We start from the raw sequence: 27260 nt of genomic DNA on the forward strand, positions 1-27260 counted from the left end.
TTTGACAACATTTCTCCTTTTTTTGCAGTCTGACAGCCCCAATTTCTTTTGCAGTTTGACACCTTTCTCTTCTATGAAATGTTGGCATTTTTCTATTTCAGCAGATGTGTGTTATATGTCAGTCTAGAAATTTTGAGTACAGGGCCCAATCAAATCAGAGAAGATATATTAGTTCATCACCATAGTAGAGATTTGCACTTGTACAATACAAATACTGTAAAATAACTTCACATTCGTTTTGGAAAGTCTTTTATTCTTAATCAGTTTGTAGCTGTTGTTAGCTAGCATACAACAATTTGCATAATCCATGATTATTAAGAATAAATGTGTGATAATCTTACAAGAAAGTATGCATTATATTGCTCCATTATGTGCTGGGAATTGCTTGGCATCTCTGTACATTTGATTGTTACAATGCTGTAGAAATTTTTGAAAAAGCCTCCAAATAAGGCCTTAATGATGAATATGCCATTGTAACCATAAGGTGATTCATTTTGGTTTGAATGCATCTAGTTTTTAAATTACTCAAGTCAGATATGTCAGTGTCCTCAGTAAAATGGGGACTTAGCCACAGGTCACAGTAGTTCTTCATACAAATTTATTGGCAAAAATTTTACACAGATTTGGGGAGGGGAGAAGTTTTTGGGGAAAGATATTATTATTTAAGTAACTTCCAGAAATCTATTTATTAATGCAAATTCACTTCCAAATGTAAAACTAAGTAATAAAGATATATATCAATATATTTGTAGCAATACCTTAGGAAATGAGTAGCTTTCTCCCTCCTTCCCCCTACCCCCAATTAGAAGTTGCCTTTCTAACTTGACCCTTACACAGGCTTTTGAAAAATAAGGTCAGTTAACTACGCTTTGAGCAACTGAGGCAACATCTCATTGTCCTGTCCTTGCTGCTGTCAGTTTCTCTTCATTGAGACAGTTACACAATCTGTTAGTACAAGTGGACAACCTGTGGCATAGATGCCACAGGTGACATGGGCAGCCTCCATGTGGGACATGGCAGATAGGGGAGGGAACAGGCATCACGGTGGCAGGTGGGGCAGGGAACAGAAAGCATAGCCAGGAGATCAGACAGGGAACATAGGGCAGGAAGTTGCAGAGGAGCAGCTTGTTCACAGCACACAGAGCAGACAACTGATCTGTCCCTTCAGCTAAGGGAAAGGGATCAGAGTGGCACTGGAGGAGGGTGCAAGGGTAATTTCTGACACCTGCCAAAAAGCTTGTTCTACACTGTTAACACAGTCAGAAGCCTCACTTTTGAATGTCTCAATGAGTCCATGCTGCCCACGTAGGGTAGTGTAGGAATTTTCTGAGGTAATTGCAGAGCCATTGGCTATCCTCGTCTTAGAACTTGAGTGAGGCCCCAGATGATTGGGAAAGGTCAAATATAGTTACTATCTTTAAGAAAGGAAAGAAGTATCCAGGGAATTAGACCAGTCAGGTTGATCTTGATATGTGGAAAGATCATGGACCAGGTCCTCAAGAAGCCTATTGTGAAGTGCCTAAAGGAGAAAGGTGATCAGGTACAGTCAGTATGGATTCATCAAGAGCAAGTTATTCCTGACCAACCTGATTCCCTTCTATGATAAGGTAACAGGCTCTGTGGGTGGAAGGGAGAGCAATAGATGTGATACCTTGGCTTTAGCAAAGCTTTTGAAACGGTCTCCCATGACATTCTCATTAACAAGCTAAGGAAGTACAGACTAGACAACAGTACTGCAAGGTGAATACGTAAATGATTAGATCAGGGTGTTCAGCCTTCAGGGATGGAAAATTTGGCGGTACAGAAATGGTGAAAGCTTCACATGGTTGGATCCAGCCCTATCTGAGCCATTGCTGGGTCTACCCCCCATGCATCCAGATGAGTCTGGGCTGCTCCACTTCCCCCCACCCCCACACGCCCAGATTAGGGCTGGTCCTCTTCCCTGTACATCTGGAGTGGGGCAACTATGCTGCCTCAGCCCCAACACACATTCACCCCAATATGTTGGGATTGGGACCAGTTTGCTCCCCGCGCCTGTCCTGGGTGGATGGATCATGGTCTGCCTGTGTACCCCACCCCCCATGGCTGAATTGGGCCTCTGTTATGCTGGCCATGCATGCTTGACTGAGCCCACTGGCCAGATCTGTCCTGTAGACGGACCTAGCACCACCTATACATTGCAGAGGGCAAAAAGATTAGGGATCGCTCGATGAGGTCATCATGCTGATTTGGTAGTTATCAATGGTTCAGTGTCTAGGAGGTGTCAAAAGGAGCACCCTAGGATTCCCAAGAGATATTGGTTAACAACTTCATTATGATTTGTATGATAGGATTGAGTGTATGCTTAGCAAATTTGCATGTGACACAAAGTTGGATGGAGTTGCAGACATTTTGGAAGACCGAGCTGGACAGACTGGAAAAGTGGTATGCAGTCAATCTGATGAGATTCAGCAAGGACAAGTCCAAAATTCTGTACTTGGGAGAGAATAACTCCATGCACAACTGCAGACTGGGGAGTGACTGGCTAGACTGCAGAGAAGGATCTGGTTTGGGGGGGGATTTACAGTAGACCATAAATTGAATACGAGTCAACAGTGTATTCCTGTTGCAAAAAAAGCCAACAGCATTCTGGGTTGTTTTAACAGGAGTGTTGCTTGCAAATCAAGGGAAGTGATTCTTCCCCTCTATTCAAGACTGATGAGGCCTCACCTGTAGCACTAGTTTTGGGCCCCCACACTTCAAGAAAGATGTGAACTGACTGAAAAGAATCCTTTGGATATTGACAGAAATTAGAGGCCTAGGAAGCATGATTTATGAGGAGAGGCTGAAAGAACTAGGATGATTTACATTTGGCAAAGAGAAACTGCAAGGGGGATTTGATAACAGTCATCAAGTACTTGCAGAGTGATTAATAGAGAGGATGAAGACTAGACTTTTCTCTGTAGTTGTAGGGGGTAGAACCTCTCCAAAAACTGAGACCCTGTAGCGGTGGAGCGCCTTGTGTCCCAGTGATCCTCAGAGCTATGTCACCCAGAGTTTCACATTCCTGGCAAGCAAGCCTGATGGGAGGTTCCAGACCAACTACGGTCCAAACTCCAAATCTTTAATGGCAGATCAGGTGGAAGAGGATGTGAGGATCTCAATGGCTGTAAAGGTGGAAGAAGGCTGCAGAAAGGTGGAGGTCTCTTTTCATCTAGGGTTTCCCTTGCTATTGTGCTCAGGTCTCCACTTTGTCAAGATCTTGTGGTTGCTGTTTCCACGCACCAGCTTTCTCACATTAAACCAAGTCACATGGGCTTCTATTACAGGAAACTACACACTCTCCTGTACCAACCTTCAAAAGCCCTGCAGCAGTGGATGAGTGGTGACAGAAATGGGACTAATGATTTCGGCAGTCTCCAGCCATCAATCTGCATGCAGGAGGCAGTATCCTAATGGCCATCTTGCACCTGGGTTGAGATGGGTGCAATTTGGTAGTTGCTACCAGGACTAAGCAGTCCTATTCAGGATCCCCTCTGCTCATCCTGCATGGGAAGGTGCTAGAAAAGGTGCTTTAAACCTAGGCTGTTGTATCTGCCCCTGGTTAGATAACCACATCCAGTAAGATTACTCTCTCTGTGATCAAAAACATCATAAGACGACAGTGATTTTTGCAACATGGAACATTCACATGTTGATGGATAACCAAGGGAACAAATGACCAGAAAGAAGAACTGCCATGGACTCCAGGGAACTGGCAAGATACAGCATCAACGTTCAAGTCTGAGTAAGACAAGATGATAGAATGAAGGTCAGCTGAGGGAAGAGAATGGAAGGGGAAGGGGAAGGGGAAACTGGCCCAAGACAAACATTCACAGCATCGGCTTTGATACCAAGAATCAGCTCATCAGTGAGCTTACAGAGCTCCCTGTGGGCATTAACAAACATCTTATGACTTTCTGTCCTATGTTCAGCATCAACCAGTACACCACCGTCATCAGTGCGTATGCCCCATGCTTGATGCTGACAGTGATGTCAAAGGACTGTTCTACTCCAACCTCGATCATGTACTGAGTAACACTTGCAAGGAGGACAAGATCATTCTCTGCGGTGACTTCAGTGCCAGAGTCAGACATGACCTGGAATTCTGGAGTGATATTATCGGGAAGGAAGGAGTAACGAAAGCTAACTCCAATGGCACCCTTTTCCTGAGCAAATGTACAGTCTTGTCATCACAAACCCTATCTTCAGACAGAGTGACAAATACAAGACCACCTGGAGACACTCTCACTCTAAGCACTGGCACTTCCTCAACTAAGTTACTGTTAGAGTCCACGATCAAATGGATGTCTGCATCGTGCAAGCTTTGCAAGAAGTCGATGACTGCTGGACAGATCACCATCTTGTCAGATCCATTATGAACATCTGGCTTGCTCCAAAACACTGAAAACAGCCAAAAGATGTGAAGGACTCTCAATACCAAATCTCTTCTAGACCCAAAGGCCTATAAGAATCTCCAACAGTGTCTCCATGGAAAGCTCTCTACCCTGTCCACAAATGAAGGCAACACTGAGGAACTCTAGAAGGAGTTTAAAGCTGCCATTCATATGGCCAGTACTGAATCCAGAAGAGAAGGGCTTATTTTGCTTGGCAAGATGACACCTCATTTCAGCAAGTGGAGGAGACAGATCAGCTCCTCAAAGCTGAAGCTCAAAGGAAGATCTGGGAAATCAAAAATCAGTGGTGCCAAGATAAATCCAAAGAGATCCAGCTCTGTGCTGAGAAACAGGATATGCATAGCTTGTTCTTGACAATGAAGGCCATCTATGGCCCAGTTTCTCCTGATCTTACTTTTCTATGATTGCAGGATGGCTTGATGCTCCTGAAAAACTATGAATCTCTCCAAGCTTGATGGAAAGAGCACTTTGGGGCACTCCTGAACTGTACGTCAACTGTGGCAAATACCATTGTCAAAGCCATTCCCCAGTACTTTGAAAGGGAATCCCTTGCCCAACCCCCTATCTTAGAGGTCTGGCATACCATCAAGGAAACCAAGAACAAGGCTACTGAACCATATGGTATACCTGATGAAGTCTGTAAGACTGGTGGTGAGGAACTGGTACTGAGACTCCACAAATTTATTCTCCACATTTGGTGCAAGTAGGGGATCCCTGGGGACTTAAGGAATGCCAACATCATGACTATACTTCAAGAAAGGAGATGTCTGCAGGTGGGAACAGTTGTGGTATTGCTCTCCTTTCTACAGCAGGGAAAATCCTTGCCTGCATCCTGAACAGTCTTCTACCGCTTGCTGATGAAGTCCTTCCAGTGTGGTTTCAGACTATCCCATAAGGCAATTGACATGACCTTTGTTGCCTGCCAGGTCCAAGAAAAGTGTCAGGAACAACACCGTGACCTGTATATGACCTTCATTGACTTCACCGAAGCCTTTGATTCCTTAGTCACGAAGCCTTGTGGAAAGTACTGGCCAGATTTGGATGTCTGTAAAAGTACATCAAGGGCCTGAGGCTGCTCCACTTCCAGATGACTGCAACCGTTTTAAGTAGTGGATTGGAGATGGATCTGTTTGTCATCTGAACTCGGGTCAAGCAAATATTTGTTATTGCCCCAACTTTGTTCTCTATTTTTTTTTTCACAGTCATCTTGATTGCATTAAGGACCACTTTCCTTTCAGAATTGACATAGAATACTGAATGGTGGATGGAGAGCTCTTCAATCTAGGACATTTTCAGTCTAAGACCAAAGTACTCAAAACAGCTATCCTTGACCTTCAATATGCCGACGGTTGCACCAGCCTTGCACACACTGAGGAAAACCTTTAAACCATACTTGATCTTTTTGGAGAAGCCTACCAGACTTTGGGCTGCTCTCTCAACATCAAAAAGACTAAAAAGTGTTCTATCAGCCTGTCCCAGGCCATAAATGCGATTCCCTTCCCCAAATTACCATAAAGGGAAAGACCCTGGAGGTAGTTGAGCACTTCCTCTACCTTGGTACCTGTCTCTCCTAGAGAGTGAACATTGAGAAGATCCAACACAGGATCCATTGTGCAAGTGCCTCCTTTGGGAAATTGCTTTGACATGTGTTTATCCTTCGTGATCTTCAGAACGACACCAAAATCCAGATCTACAATGCAATCATCATTTCCACTTTCCTTTATAGATGTGAAGCGTGGATGACCTACCATCGTCAACTCAAGAGCCTGGAGAGATGTCATCAGCAATGCCTCTAGAAAATCCTCCACATCGAATGAGAAGATCACCACACAGACCACCACCTGCATCCTTGCTGAAGCCAGTGTTACCAGTACTGAGTCAGTGATCCTCAAGCACCAACTTCACCAGGCCAGATATTGTGTGTGTGGATGCCTGACTCTCAACTCCCAAAACAAGTTCTGTACTCCCAGCTTAGTAACTCTCTGAGGTGGCCAGAGGAAAAGCTGGTGGTGATCTTGTGGTGGCCAGAGGAAAAGCTACAAGGACGCATTGAAAGCATACTTCAAGAAAATGGATGCCAACGTCAAGACTTGGGAGGAGCTGGTTGTTGACTGACTCCAGTAGCGCTGCAACCTCAACCAAGCTGCTGCCTGCTTTGAGGTAAAGCTTCTCAACCTCAAAGCAGAGGGGAGAGAGCAGAGGAAGAAAAAGGAGAGAAATCTTGTCCTATGGCCTACCTGCCCCTGCAGAAAGATGTACAACTTCTGCAGATGGATTTGTGGCTCAAGGATTAGACTCTTAAATCACCTCAGGACCCATCAGTGAGCTGTGTTGAGAAATTGCTGATGACAATAAAGGGACAGAGCTAGGAGCTATAGCCTTAAGCTGTGGCAGAGGAAGTTTAGGTTGGAAATTAAGAGTGTAGTCAAGCCTTGGAAAAGACTACCTAAAGCAGGGCTCAGCAACATTGTTGGGCAGAGTACCAAAAACATCCACAACCTTGATTTGTAAGACGTTGGCATGCCAGAGGCGGACGGCAGGGGAACTGCAAGGTGCCCAGTCCTTATTGTGGCAACACAGCCTCAGCCCCTTCCCTGCTATCTGATCTGAGGTGCATGTGCCCCTGCTGCCAGCAGTGAGCCAGGTTGGGGCTCCACAGACCCCAGTACAGCCACTTGTAGTGTCCTGGCTGCCTGCCACAGCCAACTCAGGCTCTGGGCAGGCCCCTCCCAACCACCACAGAGCCCAGGCTGCTCACAGCAAGCAGGGGGAGGTTGCAAGCTGTTGCACTGAGGTCTGTGGAGCCCAAGCCTGGCTTCTTGCTAGTGGCAGGTGTGCATTTACCTTGAGGTGCACGGCAGGGACGAGGCTGGGACTGCGCTGCCAGAACAAGAATTGGGCCCCTTGTGGCTTCCTCGCCATCTGCCCCAAGTCGTGCGTGCCAAGCAAAACACCTTCACATGCCACACCTAGCGTGCATGCCAGGGGATGCCTACCCCTGACATAGGGGCTATGGACTCTCCTTCTCAGAAAATTTTCAACAGCATGTTAGACTGACACTTGTCTGGGATGTTTTAGTCAGGGACAATCCTGCCTTGAGCACAGGTTGGACTAAATGACCTTGTGTGTTTCCTTCCAGCTCTACTTTCACAAGATCCTGTCTGGTAATATTTTCCCCACTTGCCAATAGCTTCACTTCACAGCCTTGAAAAGTTTCTGAATTAAGTTTTAGTGGTTCGAGTACTTTTCTGATAAAGCAGAGCAATCAAACCAGAAGCCTTACATTAATTTTTCTAAATATCTGAATGGTTTGTTATTCCCTTGGAAAATCTTTACTATAAAGAGGGAACAGTGTTAAATGTCAATGTGCTTCTGTCAGTGAGTTAATATATATCTTAGAAATTTATTTTTAATTATAATATTTGTTGACATTTAAAAATGAAAAGTTACCAGTAGCCAGAAATATTGAATGATTATTGATTGAGCCAGAATGATTTTTTTTTTTTTTTTTAAAGGCTAGCAGTGCAGCTGAATATGATAACTGAAAAAATATTGTTAGGCTAGCAGCTCAGGCAAATGCTTGCTCTCAGTTTTTTTGTTTTGTTTTACTTGATGTATTGTTTTGGGACCCACTGTAAGAATAAAAGTTTGTTTTAATTTTCAGTTGTGCTATTGATATGTATTGTCTTTGTGTCACTGAATAATAGGATTAGATGTCTTGCTTCCTGTTTTTTTGTGAAATTATACTTTGATTGGGTGTTTAACACCTGAACTATTGTGCTAGAATGAACATACTGGTAAATGAAATTATTTTTTGTGTTTTTTATGAGTTTGAAAGCTGGTAAATTGAATCAGTATATCCTCATATGAGCAGAAATATAATGGAATGTCCAGAAAGAGCTGAAGTATTTTTAAGATTAGATCATACAAATTACTTTATTAAGTATCCTACTATTCTCCCAAGTTTTTTTTTAATTTCATAGGCTCGTGTAAGATTGATTTAAGGTGTATGTAATTTTAAAACATACAAAGCTCTAAATGTGGTACTGTTTACTTATCTTGTAGCCGTTTCGGATATATTTGACAACTATATTGCGGATTTTATGTGAGATGCTAGCTCTCATCAGTTACTTTTTAAGCACTCATTCATTGTAAATGTACCCATAAGGGGTATTTTAGGGAGTTTTCTGCAGAGAACACCTCCCTGGTCTCAAGCTCACTGTACCCCAGACCTTTAAAAAAATGCATGTACAAGTAGGTTGCACACATTGTTTTCTGAAATATCTGGTACATGGGATCCTTGGGATCAGAGAGAGGTTCCCTCATTCCAGGGTATTGATGTGCCAGGATCCTAAGACTGTGTGTGCAGCCCAGCTGTATATATGGTTTTTAGACATCCTTGGCACTGGGGAACTTCATATTAAGGAGCTTTTCTCAGGATCAAGGAGGCTTTACCTAATCCTGAGTTTTTTAAAGGTCCCAGAGTGATAGGGCCCCAGGATCAGGGAGCTTCTCCCTGATACTGGCGTGCCCCATGTGTAGGTAGACTGCACATGGTTTTTATTCATCCCAGTAGGCAAGGGACACTGACATTGGGGAATGGTTAGCCAGATACTCGATTTCATGCATCTCCTGCAGGATTTAACATCCCCAGTGGGGCAAGTCCTTTGGCTCTTTTTTACCCCCTTCCCCCGTAATCCCCGCTCTGATGCCCCATGCTCTGCAGAGCCAACTAGGACTGTAGTGTGTGGCGTTTTGGCAATTGTCTGGTTGTCCATGTGGCAGGGACCACGCTGGAGCCAGTTCCAGATCCTAGTTTGATCCCTGGTGCCACCTAACAGTCGGCTGATTGTGGGCACCTGCTTTCAACTTGCTGAAGATGGAGAACCAGAGATCATGATCCTTATCCATGATCCTTATCCACAATCCCAAAATTGCATGTCCTGTCATGCACATGTGGCATGGCAGGAAGGAGGCTTAATAGTTGGGAGGATCACAGATCAGAGCCCATCACACTTCTAAATTAATGTCTGCCAGTGGCCTATTTGACCATTTTTTGAACTATGACATCTCTTATCAGCATGAAATGATCCACTGCAGTAAATCCATTTTCAGTAATTATTTATTTGCCAACATGATACATTATAACTAACCCAAGTCCGTTATAACTAACCCAAGGCTACCTACTATTTACTAAAATAGATGGTCCACTTTTGAAAAGTACAAGGTAACCAAAGCTTCTTTTGACTTCGATGGAAACATGATGCTTAGAAGTCAGAAAATCAGGCAACATATTTAGGGGTGCAACACTAAGTGCCCAAGCTTGTGTATTGACTTAATTATAAAAATCTACATGTGCCTCCAATTAAACATTGTAATTTTCTTTCCTTAATCCTCTCAATTCTCTTGTTGGCATCAGTGATATTTTAAAGCTGTAACTATACTGCCCCCAGACAAGCAAATGCTTGCACTGCTTCCTGGGATTTCGGAACAATGTCTGTCTTTAAATGGTCCAAGGAAAAAATAGCTGCAAGACTTTTTGTCAGTACTCTTAATGCATTAGTTTTGACCTATGTACCAAGCATTGCTAGTTAAAATGGAATGCAAGGCTCCAAGCCAGTAAGGTAATTGAGAGAATCCAAATGAATATCAAATGAACAAATAAGAAATTGACATGACGTTTTAAAATGCTTTTCTTTCTTTTCCTGCAGATACACCAAGTATCACTGCTAAACTGATTAATGAACAGAAAGAAGACAAGGAAAAAAAGAACTATGAAGAGAAAGAAAAAGTTAAAGCAGAGAATGGTTTTCAAGACAATTACAGTGTTGTTGTTGCCTCTGGTATGTCTCTCTTTAACTTTCCATCTCTTATAAGTTTTTCTCTTTTAAATGTAAAATGTGACCAATTATATCAATTAATATAAGCACACATCACTTTTACTACCAAGGATAATTTTGAAAATGTTAGTCTTTAGCTAAGCAAAATAGGCACTTCCATAGAACTGATCTCTCATACAACCATTGCCCTAAAACAGTTGCCCCTTGGCAAATGTTAGACTCCTAATTATAAAGGTATTCAGACAAGATATGCCTGTAAGCAGGTACACACTCTAGTTTCCACAAGGTAAAAAAAAAAAAAAAAAAAAGAGGAGGAGAGTTTCTTCTATATCATTTCATCTACCGTAAGTGCCTGTAAGTAGGCTCTTTGTAGGTTCCCCACAACCTTATTCTGTATGAGACTCCATGCAGCCTTCTCTCCAAAAGTAAACACATCCAATCTTCTCTCTCAAGTCTGCCTCACCACCTCCTTCTTATGCACAGATCTGCTTTTACAGTTGTCTTTCACTGGACTCTTGGATAGTGACATTTTTAGGGTCACAGAATTAGTTGTTCAGAAGAAATTTTTTATAGTTTTCCATGTATAGAATCTCATTATTGGAGGGTGTGTCTTAAGTTCATCCATCCCCCAGTGCAGGCAGTGGGAGGGCCTGGGCAGGGGGTGGAGGAGACTGCGGGGAGCAAGAAGTAGGGGGTGAAGACGGTGGGGTAAGCAGAGAGGAGGGAAGGTGGTGGGCGGCTGTTTGCCCCCTGCCACCTGTCCCCTTCCCCACTTCCCTCGCTTGTGACTGTCCCCCTGCAGCTCTTCTAATGTGATAGTAACATCACTGTGATTAATGAAGCCCCAAGCACAAGAGAGGATAGTTATTGAAGGTTATACTCTAAAAAAGAAGGGCCCTTGCTATAGGAATGTATTTCTCATTACCTTTTATTGGCATATCAGACCACTCTCTTTACCCAAGTTTAATGGGTAGGAATGGAGTGATGGGAACTGCTGTTTGTGGATACTGTATAGTGCAGTTTGATCCCTATTTTAATTGTGCTTCTATTTTCAGGTTTTTTGTGTAGGAGAACATATAGCTATGTTATAATTCCAAAAGTGCATAGGAACTTCTGTAAAATATTGAGTAGAACTCAAAATAGGTTTTAAAAATGCCTAAAGGAAATTCATATATCTTTTAATGCATCTCTGCTGAAAAGTTACAGTTCTTGCTATGAATATTCTGATATCAGAATGTTTAATTTCTGTACAAGGTTTAAAATCTCAGTCAAAAAGAGCAGTTTCATCTACTCCCCCTCGCCCACCATCAAGACGAGGCCGAGTGATGGCTGATAAAGTAGGTTGTTCTTCTTCAGGAGGAGAGTCTTCCAGCAAAACCATTAGTGTTCCAGTCTTTCACCTATACCATAAACTTCTACCAGGTAACTTGAACTGTTTTTAAACTGTTGAATTCATTCATTTTTGTTTAAATTTTGAAGTACATAGTCCTCATGTGTCATTAAAAAGTGGTTAGAAGGTTAATGGTTATCTGGATCCATCCATCACCTCTGTTGCTGCAGGTTATTTTATCAGTAACCCACTTTCTCAAATGAGAATGGAATGACAGAACAACCCTTTTATTTATAAAGCTGGTGGTTAAACTAAAGTATGGATGTGCTGATTATCCTTGATGGTTCCATTTGTAGGACATTGTTGAACTGTAATTAAGAAAAAACCTCTACTCCTGCAATTAGAGTTGCCCCTCAGGTTTTTTGACCTGCAAATATAATACCAAAGGTCAGCAATGTCCAATGTATTGTCCAAGTGGATAGTCAACTTTATTCCTGTTGTAAATTTCATAGACATTAGGGCTGGAAGGGACCTCGGAAGATCATCGAGTCCAGCCCCCTGCCCCAGGGGCAGGAAATCAGCAGGGGTCATAAGATCCCAGCAAGAAAAACATCCAGGTTTCTCTTAAATGCATTCAAAGTAGGTGCTTGAACCACCTCCAGCGGCAGACCATTCCAGACCTTGGGGGCTCGGACAGTAAAGAAGTCCTTCCTTGCGTCCAACCTGAAACGGTCTTGCAGGAGTTTATAACCGTTTGACCTTGTCATCCCTTGGGGCACTCTGGTGAACAACTGTTCCCCCAGATCCTGGTGAGCACCCCTGATAAACTTATAGGTGGCCACCGGGTCCTCCCTCCCCCGGTTAGCCTGCGCTTTTCCAGACTGAAGAGTCCCATAGATCTCAGCCTCTCGTCGTAAGGTCTGTTTTCCTGACCTCTGATCACGTGCATGGCTCTCCTCTGGACTCTCTCAAGCTTCTCCACATCCTTTTTGAATTGTGGGGCCCAAAACTGGACGCAGCACGCCAGCTGCGGCCTCACCAAGGCCGAGTACAACAAGAGAATTACATCCTGGAATTTGCTTGAGAAGCATCTATGGATGCAAGCCAGCGTTTTGCTTGCTTTACTAGCTGCAGCATCACATTGCAGGCTCATGTTCATCTTGTGGTCAATCCTGACCCCCAAGTCCCTCTTGTCCTTAGCGCTAGTCAGCGTAGCACTGCCGAACCTGTAGACATGCTGCAGGTTTTTCCTCCCAAGCTGAAGCACCTTGCATTTTTTGGTGTTAAACACCATCAGGTTCTCGTCTGCCCATTTCCTGAGCCTGTCACGGTCATTCTGGATTACCCCCCTGTCCTCAGGTGTGGATGCTTTACCCCAAAGTTTGGTATCATCAGCAAACTTGGCCAGTCCACTTATGACTCCAATGTCCACATCATTAATGAAAAGGTTGAACAAAATAGATCCAAGGACAGAGCCTTGAGGGACCCCACTGGTCACAGGGCACCATGACTATTGACTTCCATCAACCACCACCCTCTGGGTCCAGCCATGGAGCCAGTTCCTCAGCCAGCGGATCATGGTGGACCCAAGGGCACATTTGGCCTGTTTTGCCAAAAGGTGATCATGGGATACCAGATCGAAGGCTTTTTTAAAGTCAAGATATATGACATCAATCTCTTCCCCCTTGTCCAGGTGATAGGTCACCTAGTCATAAAAGGAAATGAGATTGGTCAAGCACGACCTACCCGCAACAAACCCATGCTGGCTATCCCTCAGGGTGTTGCCATCGGCCAGTCGGTTAAGAATGGCCTCTTTGATAATCTTTTTTAAGACCTTCCCCGGGATGGAGGGCCTGTAGTTTGCTGGATCCACTTTCCTCCCTTTCTTGAAGATAGGCATCACATTGGCCTTCTTCCAATCATCAGGCACTTCACCAGAGCGCCAGGAACTCTTGAAGATCCATGCCAGGGACTGAGCTATGATGCAGGCCAGCTCCTTGAGTACTCTGGGGCATAAACTGTCAGGGCTGGCTGACTTGATGGTGTCCAGCCTCTCAAGCTGTTCCTTCACGAGGTCAGCATTGATGGAGGATAAGGAACCACCCTCACTTAGGCATCCCTGTCCCATAATGGCCTTGAATGATTGGCCTTGAATTAATAGGTTCCTATCTAAAAATATATATAAAACAAGTTTGGGGTCCACTGTGTTTTATTTTTTGAAAAGTATAAAATGTTGGTTCTTCAGTTCTTAGGTGCAAATCTGATTCATTGAGCCATAAATTTAATGAAGAAGAGTCACTTTAATGAAGAATTTTAGATTCAGTAAAGGTTGATAAGAATCAGGAAGCCAGGGGAAAACTCTCATCTGGAAATCGATTGATAAGTCTGAGGTTGCTAACCTTCAATAAGAAAACAAAGGAAAAAACAGAAAAACCTAAGAGTCATACTTTCAGACCAATGGTCCATCTAACCAAATGGACAAACAATGGGAAAACAGGTGGCTATAGAGGGAGAGCATTGAACCAGATATTTCTAAAGTGATTTATCCTCTATTAATTAAAGTCACATAGCTAGCCTAAGACATGGGAGACATGAATTTAAATCTTTTTTCTGTCTCATGTACTCGCTTTCTGTCTCATGCCCATGCATGCTTTCTGACTTGCTCATGCACGTGTGCTTTCTGTCCCTGGAAGCAGTGGCTACAGGGAATTTTGCGGTAACTATAGCCCACCCTGTAGCCACCCCTCCCAGCATCTCTGTTGCATGCCCCGAGCGCAGTCCTGGCCCAGCCCTCCTGCTGAGAAGAGGCTGACGCAGCCCCTGGCCCTGAGCTTGCAGTGGGAAGCCTGCCCTTGCCCCATGTACAAATCCAGGGGGGTACATGCCCCCCATGCCTCCTCTGGGGGTGCATGCAGTGGCAGGGAGCTGTGCCCCCTGGATGATGTGCCCAAGACTCCGTCCTGTTTCCAGCGTCACATTCAGTAACTTGGCTGGGCAGTGCCTGCCCCTGCCCCGCTCCCTCCCTCCCCTCCCTCACCATAGGGATCTCAATCTCTCCCCTCCCCCCATCCCCCAACTTATCTGCTGGGCACTGCTCTCCACATTGCCCAGCTGCATGCATGCTGCAGCTGCATAAATGCACACAGCATTTATCAGTGACATTATCGGCAAAAAAAGCCAATTGCTGATAATGCTAATTGTCCTGTTATCAGTGCTGATCTGATATGTGACTGATGTTGGTGCACCTCTAGTTGTAATCTTGGGGACTGTGCACTGCAAGTATTTACTTTGTGTAAAGAATAATTGCTTTATAGGTCTAACTAGGGAACCTCAAATGGTGCTTCCATAATAGGAGAGGCTTTGGGCATCAATATTTCTAGGAGCTGCTTTTGCAAAGTGGCATTGTCTAATAGCCTGTGTTGCACTTAATGTGGGTTTTTAAACCTAGAATTGACACAACGCTTGGTTGATGAATAGCAGAAAGGCTTGCTTTAATAACTACCGACAAGCTACAAAACGAAATGACAGAAAAATACCTCTTTCCCAATATAAAATGAGCTATTAGTTCTTGTACTATCTTAGGTGCAAAGAGATCTTTACCCAGTGCAGGCAGGAAGTGGTTTTTGTATAGCTTCACAGTGTGGATCCTTTGCTTACCTGCTTGGTGGCAGGATGGCTTCTTGGTCTTCCCTCGACTGCACACACCTTGCTGGCAAATCTGTTTAGTTCTTACACTGTTTAATTGTATAGCTTTAAAGCATCTTTCCTTGATGCTTGGTTGATTAAAGTCTGCACAAACAGGGAGGAAAAGGGTGATCATCATACTACAACTGTTAAAATGCCTGGCTCCTGTTTTGGGTTTGTCTGTGTGTGAAGACTCGTGTTTCTCTGTAGCTGCTGCAATTATAGGTCAGTTACAGGTGATGGGTTTTTGAGTAGTCAAACAGGACACTTAGAGGCATGTTCCTGGACCTGTCTTTGGGTATTTGTTTAGCAGTGGGGTAAATTTGCAATAACTTGTACTGGTGATGGTCTATTTACAAAACTCCAAACATACATTGAATGATTGAGGCATTTGTAACACCTTAGGCATTGGATGTCTGTTTTGAGAAATGTGAGGATGACACGCATAGGACATCTTTCCTGTACCTTTTATAGGTTTCTCTTGAGATGCATATTTAGTTTTTTGCCTTATTTAGTTGCTAGTTTGATTGAAATGCATATGTAGTTTCCTTGCCTTCTCTAGTTACACTGGCTCAGCTTTTTCTTTGGCTTTCTTCAATATGCATGTGATGAGCATGTCAGGTCTCTGCCAACAATTTTAACCATCACTTTTATTATTTTATGGCATGGGTCTGGTATTGGGTATCGCAAGCACTCCACTGTCTCGACACCATTAGCAAGCCATTAGCAGAATTTGATTTTCTTGTGGCAGTCTTGTTACCACAACCAAGTCTTGCCCCAGTCATTGTCTTGCATTTTTGTGCAAGAGACACTGTCCAAACTTTCACAGTTTTCATATGCAGCACCTGTTCCAGATTGATGGAATCCCTATTGCAAGAAGGCAAATGTAGCCATAAGGCCTGAACTGTCATAGTTGAATGAAGTGGTCAGGAAGGGCTGCCTACTATTCATACTACTTAGCTGTGGAACAAACACACATTGTAATGCATATTAAAGTAATCTAATCATAATTAATTTTCATAAAATGTCATGTCTGACCCAGTTATGTTGTTCTTTAGGCCAACCACTGCCAGCTGAGATGACACTTGCCCAGCTTCTGACTCTGCTGTATGACCGTAAGCTCCCTCAGGGCTACCGATCAATAGACCTGACAGTTAAACTGGGCTCCAAAGTGATCTCAGACCCCAGCCTGTCAAAAACAGATTCCTTCAAACGCCTTCACACAGAAAAAGGTAAGTGTTCTTAATTTGTTCAATTTGGAAAAGAAATACCCTACTCTGGGCTGTTTCCCATTTTTCCCTTGCTGGCTTTCCTGAATCATCCAGTGTAACAGTGTTGTGATTTACAATGTGTGCCGTCTTCACTTCAAAGTATACTACAGTATAAAACAAAAAAGAAATTAAAGAAACTATGCTACTAAATTATCATAAGTAGTGTGCATGCTAACCACATGCAGATATTACCAGTGCTCAGTGATAAAGTTGTCTCTTTGAATGGCACCTGGGCCTGCAGAACTGGTGATGGCAGCTGTGGGCTAGAAGCCATACCTGCTGTAGAATCCTCTGAAATTGTTTGCCAGTTCAAGCACTTAATGTGCCCCTCCTGTGACTTGTTCTTAACCCATTTTGTTCAAGGAGCTAGAAGAACTGCTCAGACCTCCTTTCTGCACTTCTGTTTAACTTTCTGTGTTTGAGGGATGCAGGGACTGTCTATCTCCAGATGCTGCCTTATGTGGCTATTACCTGTTTGCTCATAGTTCCTTTAAAAAAAATCGTAGGTGTTTGTTTTAGATTTTCCTCCTTTAGGAAAAGAGCTGCAGGGTATGGATCCCAAAGTGCAGTGAAGCTCTCCTGCTTGAAACTCTGTCTAGAAGCTGAGAAGAAGGAGCAAATCATTTGGACATTTTTAGAAGGTGGTGTGGGCTTGCCACAAAAGATATTCGTTTAGCAGAGGTTTTAGGAAACAGCATGACAACATAGGATGGAAGGGAACTGTTTAATAACTGGCTGCTTGGTTTGGCATAAATTGTTCCTGATTTCGTGTTTGGGATTTTATAATGCTGGGTATACAGCATTTTGTAATACTTCACTACTACATTATCATGGGGTTTAGAGCTTTTGTATAAGTGATTTTTCTTTTATTATTACTTAGCCTTATGATAACTATCTTCCTAGTATTTTAAAGAAAACTTGTAAGTCTTATGAACAGATTAATTAATGAGGCTCAGCTCCTGATATGAGGCACAGATGAAGGAAGAGTCTACTAATGTAAATGACCTCTTCGTCTTTCCATCATATCGGTAGACCTTGAAATCCAAGGCTACTACTTTTGAAAGTTAAATCTGTAATTACAAATGTAGTGAGCAGCTGAGAAAATAGAGTAGAATCTCATGGGCACATTCCGATGTCTCAGAACCACCACTCTTCTTGGTCATGTAAAATCCAATAGTAAACCTGGCTTGGATAATATGAAACATCTAATATGAACTGCCAGCAAAACCACAGTTGTTATGAAATGTGCCTTGGTAACCCTGTAAGCCCATTTTGAATTTTTACTAGAGGTGCACCAATACATCGGTCTGATATCAGATCGGCATCAATATAAAGAAAATTCTGTTTCAGAAATCGGCCTGATATGGCCGATAATTTGGCTAATAAATGGCCCATGCATGCGTGCAGCTGCAGCGCAGCACATAGGTGGCGAGGAGCACAGCCAGCCGGTTGAAGAGCTGCATGCAGCTTGTAAGTCTGGTGTGGTGGAAGGGGAGGGGGGCGGGGGAAGGGAAGGAGCGTGGGGGGATGGGGAAGATCAAGGCTCCTGTGGTGAGGAAGGAGTGGAGCTGGGGCTGTGGCAAGTGCTGCCCGGGCAAGGCAGGTGCAGGATGGAGCCGTGTCTCATCCGGGGGGCTCCTGCCACTGTGTGCCACTCGTGGGAGAGCTGCTGGTCTGGAGGCTTGTCTGGTGCTTGCCTGCTCACCCAGCGGCTCCCACCACTGCTCCCGCTACTCACCTGGGAGGGCATGGTGAGGCGGCGGGCATGTACCCCGGATCAGCACGGGGCCAGGGCTGTCCCAAGTTCTTCCTGGCAGGGCTGGGCTCAGGGCAGGCAGCAGTGGCAGCTCTGGGGTTGGGGGAGGGGCGGGGAGCAGGTTGCAGCCACCCCAAGATTGGCCATAGCCGCCCCTCCCCCCCCGCCGTCCCAGCACTGCCACCCAGAGCCCAGCCCTGCCTACCTGGGAAGAGCTTGGTGCAGCCCCGGCCCCACGCAGATTCAGGGGCACATGCCCTGCCCGCCTCCCATGCCCTCCAAGACAAGTGGCAGGAGCAACAGTGGGAGCCACCAGGCGAGTGGGCAGCGCCAGTCAAGCTGCCAGAACAGCGGCTCCCACACGAGTGGCGTGCAGCAGCGGGAGCTCCCCGGACAAGACACGGCTCCCTCCCATGCCCATCAGGCCCCAGCTGGGCAGTGCTTGCCTCGGCCCCTGCCCCAGCTCCACTCCTCCCTCACTACAGGGTCTTTGATCTGCTCCCCCCACCATGCTCCTTCCCTTCCCCTTCCACCACACCAGACTTACTAGCTGCACACAGCTCTTCAAGCTGCCAGGCTGGTATAGGAAATCGGATCAGTATTGGCCGATATGCCTCCTTAAAAATCAGCTATCGGTTTTGGCCCCAAAAATCTCTGTTGGTGCACCGCTAATTTTTACACAGTTGAATTCTTTCCGCCTTCAGTTTGCTTATTCATGTCTTGTAATCTGCTGTGAATTCTGTTGGATGGAGGGACGAGGGAAAATCAGTCTTGCCTCAGGATTTTTATTAGAATCTTCCATGTTGTACCACTTGACTTTTCCAGAGTTCACAGCAATTCAAGCCACTGCAGGCAGTCTAGTTATAAATGCTGCCTAAACCAATGGAGGCCAACTATTTGCCAGGCATGCCACAAATTAAGCGCTGTGGCCCCCTCACCCCAAGTGCCATTCAAATCCCATTCCCCTGACTGATCTGATGCTCTGCTTCTGCTCCTTGCCTGGTTTGCCACTTTGCAACCTGCCACATGCCATGCACAAAGGCTGCCCGTGTCACTTGTGGCATGTATGTGACATTATCCAACAATGAAATGAAATGAAATTTGTTTCTCTAATCCAGTGGCTGTCAGTTTTTTTGGACTTGAGGCACCCCTCACTGGACTTAAGGCGCCCTCCCCAAACCCACCCCTGCCCCCAATAACTTTTGTGAGTTGAGTGTGGTACCCAATTTAAAAAGTAATTTTTATAGATTACAGTGCTTGCTTCTTTACAGAGAGTCTTGGCAGTGGGGATGGAGGGTCATCGAGGCAGGTGCAAGTCTGAGTCTGCTTAGTTGCTAGTTTATCTGCTTATCTCTTAACAACTTGCTTATCTCCTCGCATCTCACAACGCCCTTCAAAAAATCTGGTGGCATCCCGTGGTGCCCTGAAACTCTGCTTGAGAATCACTGCTCTACTCTATCATAACATAGATTGAGGTATCTCTGATTTACCTTACTTAAAATATTTGCTATCTTTATTTACAATATGAAGTTTGCCTCAGTTTCTTTGTGACTTCAGTATTCCTGATAACCATTACTGCTTAATGATCTGTTAATGAAAAGGGCATCTTTTCATTAAGCTTTTTGTTTAGGGGCACCTGCCTTGATAATGTTTCTTGCTTGCAGGCTTGAGCTTTGCTTTGTCTTTTCTTTCTCTTCTGCTAATTGTTGAAAGCTCTCTTCACCCTTTCTCTCTAAAATGTGTTCTGCATTGTTTTTTGTCAACCAGAAGTATGTGAAATTTAAGATGCTATAGGCTTGTCTTTATGGAGAACTAGAAAGGAGAGATTCTGTTTGCTTATCCCACTTTCCTTCTCAGATAAGACCGTTTTCAGAAACCATTCTAGTAATTTATAGCATTAGATAAGATGTCTGAAATAGTGATTATATTTGCAGAGCTATACTAAATCATTGACCTGGAAGATGGGATGGAGTGCACCTTCATCATCAGTGACCTGGAAGATGGGATGGAGTGTACCCTCTGCAAATTTGCAGATGACGCCAAACTGGGGGGAGTAGTAGATATGCTGGAGGGTAGGGCTAGGATTCAGAGACCTAGAGAAATTGGAGGATTGGCTGAAAAGAAATCCCATGTGGTTCAATAAGGACAAGTGCAAAGCTCTGCACTTAGCACGGAGCAGTCCCATGGACTGGTAAAGGCTCTGCAGAAAAGGACCTGGGGGTTACTGTGGACAATAAGCTGAAGATGAGCCAATAGTGAGCCTTTGTTGCAGAGAAAGCTAAGAGCATACTGGGCTGCATTAGTAGGAGCATTGCCAACAGATTGAGGAAAGTGATTCTTCCCCTCTGTTCTACACTGGTGAGGCCACATCTGGAGTACTGTGTTCAGTTTGGGTCCCTCACTAACAGATAGGATGTGGGCAAATTGGCGAGCGTCCAGCAGAGGGCAATGAAAATGATTAGAGGACTGGGGGATGTGACTTCTAAAGAGAGACTAAGGGAACCGGGCTTACTTAGTTTGGAGAAGAGAAGCCTGAGTGGGGGTAGGAATTTAATAACAGCCTTCAGCTACCGGAAGGGTGATTCCAAAGAGGTGACAGAACAAAGAGAATTAGTCTTAAATTTTGCAGCTAGGGAAGTTCAGGTTAGATATTAGGAAAAACTTTCTCACAAGAAGGGCTCATGAGAAGGGTAGTAAAGCACTGGAACAGATTACCCAGAGAGGTGGTGGAATCTCCATCCTTGGAGGTTTTTAAGACCTTAGTAGATAAAGCCTTGGCTGGGATGATCTAGTTGGGGGCGATCCTGCTTTGAGCAGGGGGTTGGACTAGATGACCTCCTGAGGTCCCTTCCAACACCCATTTTCTATGATTCTGTAAATGGATTATAATGCATTTAAGCTTATGAGTGGATCACTTTGCCAGTCTCTCTTGTTAGAATGCTACTTTCTTTGATTTGTGTATATATCTAAGATTTTAAAAGAGAATGGGGAGAATTCAATTGCTGTAGTCTGGCACTTTTTGCTCTCCTGACTCCTAACTTTCAAGTGAGTGTCATGTTACAGTGATGTATTTCTTCCCATTCCCTTTCAAAATGAAATTGAATGCAAAAGCGTTGCATGACAATTGAAAATCTAACTATGTTAGAATCAGAAATAATCACGCCTTTAAATTAACACTGCTGTGAGGGAATTTTCCAGCGCACACACATTAAATCATAGATTCTCAACATGAGTACCACTAAGTGATCAAGGATGAAGAGATATCAGGACCACTTCATTTTACATCCTTTATAATTAATGCTGGTGGTCTTGAAACCGTTCTTCTGTTGTACCATAGGTTTATAGTATGGAAGAATGAAGTGTAATCTATGCACCTGCAAATTGAAATTTTTAGATATGGTGCATTGTATTAAAATGAATCATGGCAAATTTATATATTATAAAAAAATGTGTGAAATGGCATTGATTATGTCCTGTGTTGAAGGAGGGGATTGATTGGGTTGTGGTGGAAGCCTCAGGGTAGTTCTGGGGCAGAAAAAGACTAAAGGAATTGGAATAGCAGTTCTGTGCTAGTGTACCATATCCTTCTTTGTGGGAAAGGAAGAAGCATTGTGAATTTATCATAGGTGAAAGAGTCTGGCTTGTTGATATGGCTTTTATCAAAAACTGAATAAGAAGGGAGTCTGAGGGCAGCTAATAATGGTCCCTGCGACACTTCTGCTGTTGGGATTTAGAAAGAGTAGAGAGTCAGCAGAGCAGTTAGGTGAAAGTATCTCTTTCTTTTCCCAGTTGCAGAGTTGATCCATGAGTAGCAGTCCAGTGCTGTCTCCCAGCTGGAAGACAGTACAAGAGACTGTTAATTGTACGTTCTCACCGCTGTCATGTTTTTCAGGTGTGGATCAGAGTCCATACAGTGGTTTTACGCAATAATGTTTTCACTTTTTCTTGTGACTGGTTTCCCAAAGTGTGGCACATGATCCTATTGGAAATGGCATGGCAAGAAAAAAGTCCTTTACAAAACAAATATTTACAGCATACATGATAGTAGAAGTGGCCAGCCTGCAGCTCGTACATATGCCACAAGCATCATGGGCTGCCCCTGTATGTGGCATATAGTAAATCAGGCAGGGAGCAGAAAGGAAGAGGATCAGAGTGGCACTTGGGGTGGGTGTAAGCTTAATTTTTGGTACATCTGCCTGAAAGGTTGGACCCCACAGTGCTATGGCATGTCAGAAAATGACATAAAAACAGGAAATTCCTCCATCTCTGTGTGGAAAGTAGAAGTGGGAGTCTGCTGCCAATTCTGGTAGATAATACCTGTCCAAAGGACTGAGGAGAGAACTGCCTTCAGTAGCAAAGTAGTTGGCTGGCTTCTGGTTCAAATCTCTACCCAGCAAGGGAGCCACATTGAAGTTTCCCAATATTGCTTGCAGGGACCCTTTTTGGAAAGGTGCTGGAGCTGTTTGGGAGCAAGATGCTGTGTGAGGGTAGCTGACAGCCCATGTACTACTTTCTTTCCCGCTACATGGTGCTCTCGCTACTCCTGCAACTTTATACTCAATCCCTTCTCATTCTGGGAACTTTTCTGTTTCCTTTTGAGAGCAGCTTTGTGTGTTATTTTATTTGAATGTTTTTTGGGGGGAAAGCAAGCAAGATGAAGTTGACTTGTATAAACAACAATTTAGGTAAGAGTTAGCACGAACTTTGAACTTAAATTAGGTGTATTTAAAATTTAAGCCGCTGAATGACGTTTTGTGCATAACTAAAATATCATTTTATTGTGTGTTTTAATTTTAGTAACATTAGAAGTAGAAATAAGGGTTACATCTTTGTGCATTTTTCTGAGGAACTAAATTTCATGGTCATAAAACAATATTATAATTGGAGATAGTTGGGAACTTTCCAATAAAACTTTTTTTTTCAGAAAATGATAAAACATCAGCTTGACAGAAATGTCTTTTTAAAGTAAACCTTTGAGAAAATTTCTTAATTTTCTCAAAATGGCAAAATGGGAAGGGTACTCTGGGTTCTGTCCCCTTCCTCTCCTGTGAATGGGGCAAAAGCTGTCTTACTGTAGTGTATCCATTTTATTGAATGCAAGGTGCAGAACAGTCTTTGGAAGGCTAGACTTGAAAATAGAACCTAAAATGTATGTGTGCGCCAAAATTGACATGTTTAGATAAATTAACAGTTACCCAGACATTAAATACCATTTATGTTTAGAGATCACTTTCTCCCTTATGCTCTATTGCAATCCCTAAGGTCATCTGAGAGCAACCTCCTGCAAGTACCATCAATGTGCCAAGTCCACATGGTAAAAATAAGTGGGAGCTTGGTCTGTAAGCAGACATTCCTCACCTCTGGAACTCCCTTCCCCTCAAGGTCCACCAGAGCCAAAGTCTGAACATCTTCCAGAAATACTGTAAAACCTTCCTATTTGGGCAGGTGTTTAGCAGGCATGGCTAGGATAGAGGGGTTTTGTTTTACTTTGATATGTTACTTGCTTTTTGAGTTGTTTTGTTCTCTTATTCATTCTCCAGTTTATAAGATATGTTGTTCTTTTACTAGAAGCTGCCCTGAACTTTGTTTGGAAAAGCGGCATATACCTTGAATAAATAAAATAGAGTAAAATGGTAGTGTAAGAGTGATGATGTAGCTGTGATAGTCCAGAAATTATGCAAGAAGCAATGGTTTCTTAGGGTAATATCTTTTACTGGACCAACTTTTGCACTCAAGATATTCTTCATCTAACTCAGCCTCAGTTCATACCCTTATGCCTGGGGCAGAGTTAAAACCCCAGCTGGGGTCTTGACAATCCACTGATTGTTGGCTAGTGCCAGGGACCTGGCTAGGGTCAATTGCAGATCCCATTTCAGTTCCTGGCACCAACTGACAGTCAGCTGATTATCAGAATCTAGGTTTATCTTGCTGGTGCAGGGGGATATAATCCCTGATCCCAAAATTGCACATCATGCCATGAGTATGTGACATGGCGGGAAGTGCAGTTTTTAGGATTGGTGCCATAAGCTGATTGCCTGTTTGGGGCCTAAGAATTTTGCACTGGATTGACCCAAGGTACGCAAATTATGTTTAAAGTGGTGCAAAGTCCTATCTGGAAACTTGTTTTGGTTTAGAAGGGGCTTCTATCATTTTAGTTAAACCTGCTTCTAATATATCTGAAATAGCTATTTTTAATTAAATTTCCCCAAATACTTTTATGCTACTTTAACCAAGAGCCTGGGTACACGGACAGGTTCATGAGGTAGAGACAGGAATTTACTGGTGTCAGCTATTCTGCAATAAGTGCATGTGTATATGCTCTTATCCTGTGGTAAATGGAAGCTAACCTGTGATAGCTTAGCTCTGTTTTATTAAAGGATAACCTGCCGTGGATTCATTTTTATTTGCTGTGGGGTAAGAGGAAATTGTCAAATAAACTGTTAGTTTTCAATCTGCGGCCATGACTAATGGAACAATGTCACTTTTGCTGGTAAGCAAATTTAACTTGAAATGAAAAATAGATCTTTTATATTGTATTAGTGGTACCAAAAAAGTGTTTGGCCTCCTGTTGGTATTCTTTTAGTTACTTGTTTAATTCCACAGAGCAGTGAACCTCAACCAGAGCACTGTGAGATCCTTTTAAGGGAGCTTTCGGTTGCCATATGTTATTGAAACTGTTAGATGTGCAAACACCTACACGTAATTCACAAGATGATAAAACCAGAGGTTTCAAATAGGAATCCATAGCGGCTAAAACATTCTGCCCTGTTGTGGTTTTTCTGAGTTCTTTGCAACAGAAGAATTGGTCTAATATTTTCTGTAGCCAAAAAAAAAAAATGGAATGAAATTCATTTTTGATCTGGAAAAGTCATGCATGGGGTTCCTTAATCAGTTTGAGGACCACTTCACTACAGGCTTCAGAATTATCAAAGACACAGTATGATAACTGAATGAGTAAATATACTTATTTTGTGTGGTAAATGAAATGTTCTGATGTTTAAATGATTTCCCTTTCCTCTCTCCTCCTCCCATCTCCCCCCCCCCCCCCCTTTTTTTAATAGAACATGCTGATTTACTGGGATCCTGTCCTGAAGATGAAGCAGTCACTCCAGGTGATGAGTGTATGGATGCAGTGCTAGATGAATCACTTCTTGAAACGTGTCCTATTCAGTCTCCTTTACAAGTTTTTGCAGGCATGGGAGGATTGGCCCTCATTGCAGAGAGGCTTCCGATGCTTTATCCAGATGTAATTCAGCAAGTAAGTCAACATTGTAGATAATGTCTAGAAGCATAGGCTGGGTTCCCAACTGTGTTCTCTCTGGCTTATTTTCTAAGAGACATTTTACATGGGAAAGGTATTACAGAATAAGCTATCGTATGAATTTAAAGCACGATAGCAATTCCATAATAACTTCCAAATAGATGTTCTTGTTAGAAACTGAGAGGGGGGGTTTCTGGATTACTTTAATCTACTTCCAAAGTGGATTAAGGTAAATTACACAAAGGCAAACAATCTTGTGAAGTAGGGTTGTCCAAAAATGGAAGTTGCACACAATAGCTGTTTCACTTATTTTCTCACATCAACAGAGAGAAAAATTGCCCCATGAAATAAAGTATACTTGCATCTAATTGATCAACTGTTGTGGAATTTTCTTTGTTTTTCCTAATTAAAGTTCTTGGAGTATTTATTCCTTCTGAAGTCAGGAAGTTTTCCTGAGGAAAGGCCAATGATTAGGATGATAAATGCTAGTAAGTGAGGGAGAGACTGAAGACATAAGGGTTCTACTGTAGTTGGATAACCTTTTAATAAGTCAGAAAATGTAAACATTCATGCTAAGTCAATATACAGTACTGTGATATTTTGTCTTTCTATTTAATGTGAAGCTATGTAACTTCAATAGAAAATATATAATGTGGCTTAAGCTAATATTGCTGGTTAAAACTTTTAATTTAGGCAGTCTCTTTATTGCAGGGGTGGGCAAAATGGCAGATCTGGGCAGAAGTTGACTCGATTTCCCAGCAGCCCCTGTCTGTCTCTCTGTAGCAAGTTTCCATGGGAACCCCAGCAGTGGTGGTACCATGACAGCACAGGGCCAGCCAGGGTTTCCATGGAGACCAGCCCCAGCAGCGCTGGGAAGGCACGTGGCTGGATAGGGCTGGGCCTGGGATCTTTGCAGTGGTGACAGCGAGGTCCAGAGTCAGGGCAGAATCGCGATCCGTTGCCTGCACACCTCTGCCTGAAGCATGTGGGCACCGGATCTTAGTTCTGCTCCGGCTCTGGACCATGCTGTCAGTGCCACAAGATCCCAGCCCTGGAACACCCAGGCATGCCCCCTGTCAGCACTGCTGGGGCTGGTCTCCATGGAAACCCTGGTCTTGTGCTGTGACGGTACTGCTGCTGCTGGGGTTTCCGTGGAAGCCAGCTGCAGAGACGTGGGCAGGGGCTGCTTGGAAATGGAGTCTGCTGCAGGCTCAATCCAGCCTATGGGCCAGCCTTGCTGTATAGGTTAATTGTGCAATCTTAATATTGGGTTAACTCAGATTTGGGTATATTTTTAAAGGAAAAGTTATTTGTATGCAGTGCTAACATGCTTAAATTAACAGCGCTGTCCTACAAGTCAATGGATGCATACAGAACCATTTCCTGGTTTTGGAGCTTAAATGATCTTATATGGGCTTGGGAACAATTTTTTCAGTGCTGTTTGGCTGGCAACTTGAGTAACTGTAAAAACATATCTGTTTACCTTGTCAGTGCTGTCTCTTATGTAAACTAATCAGCTTGAATAACATTTTACTGAAGAAGGCAACAGAATGCACATTTTTCTTTGTTGACCTTGGAAGCAGCTTTCTTTTTATTTATTGGGGAAGACTGGACCTTGTTTTCTCATAAGCAACACTCTCATACTCTGAGACATTCACACACAGGCTATTGGGCTCAGCAGG

General features: G+C 43.5%; 1 protein-coding gene across 1 annotated transcript in view; it reads left to right on the top strand.

Annotated features, from left to right (window-relative positions):
* BIRC6 (baculoviral IAP repeat containing 6) overlaps positions 1-27260 on the top strand; it is a gene marked incomplete at its 5' end in the record, with an annotated part of 326913 nt that overhangs the window by 193307 nt on the left and 106346 nt on the right. Inside the window, 4 exons of the mRNA XM_025197634.1 lie at positions 10148-10279; positions 11531-11698; positions 16349-16522; positions 25379-25575. Of these exons, the coding sequence (XP_025053419.1) occupies positions 10148-10279; positions 11531-11698; positions 16349-16522; positions 25379-25575 (671 nt within the window). The remainder of the gene's footprint in view (positions 1-10147; positions 10280-11530; positions 11699-16348; positions 16523-25378; positions 25576-27260) is intronic.

Source organism: Alligator sinensis, unplaced genomic scaffold, assembly GCF_000455745.1.
Source record: "Alligator sinensis unplaced genomic scaffold, ASM45574v1 scaffold489_1, whole genome shotgun sequence".
Classification (NCBI taxonomy): domain Eukaryota; kingdom Metazoa; phylum Chordata; order Crocodylia; family Alligatoridae; genus Alligator; species Alligator sinensis.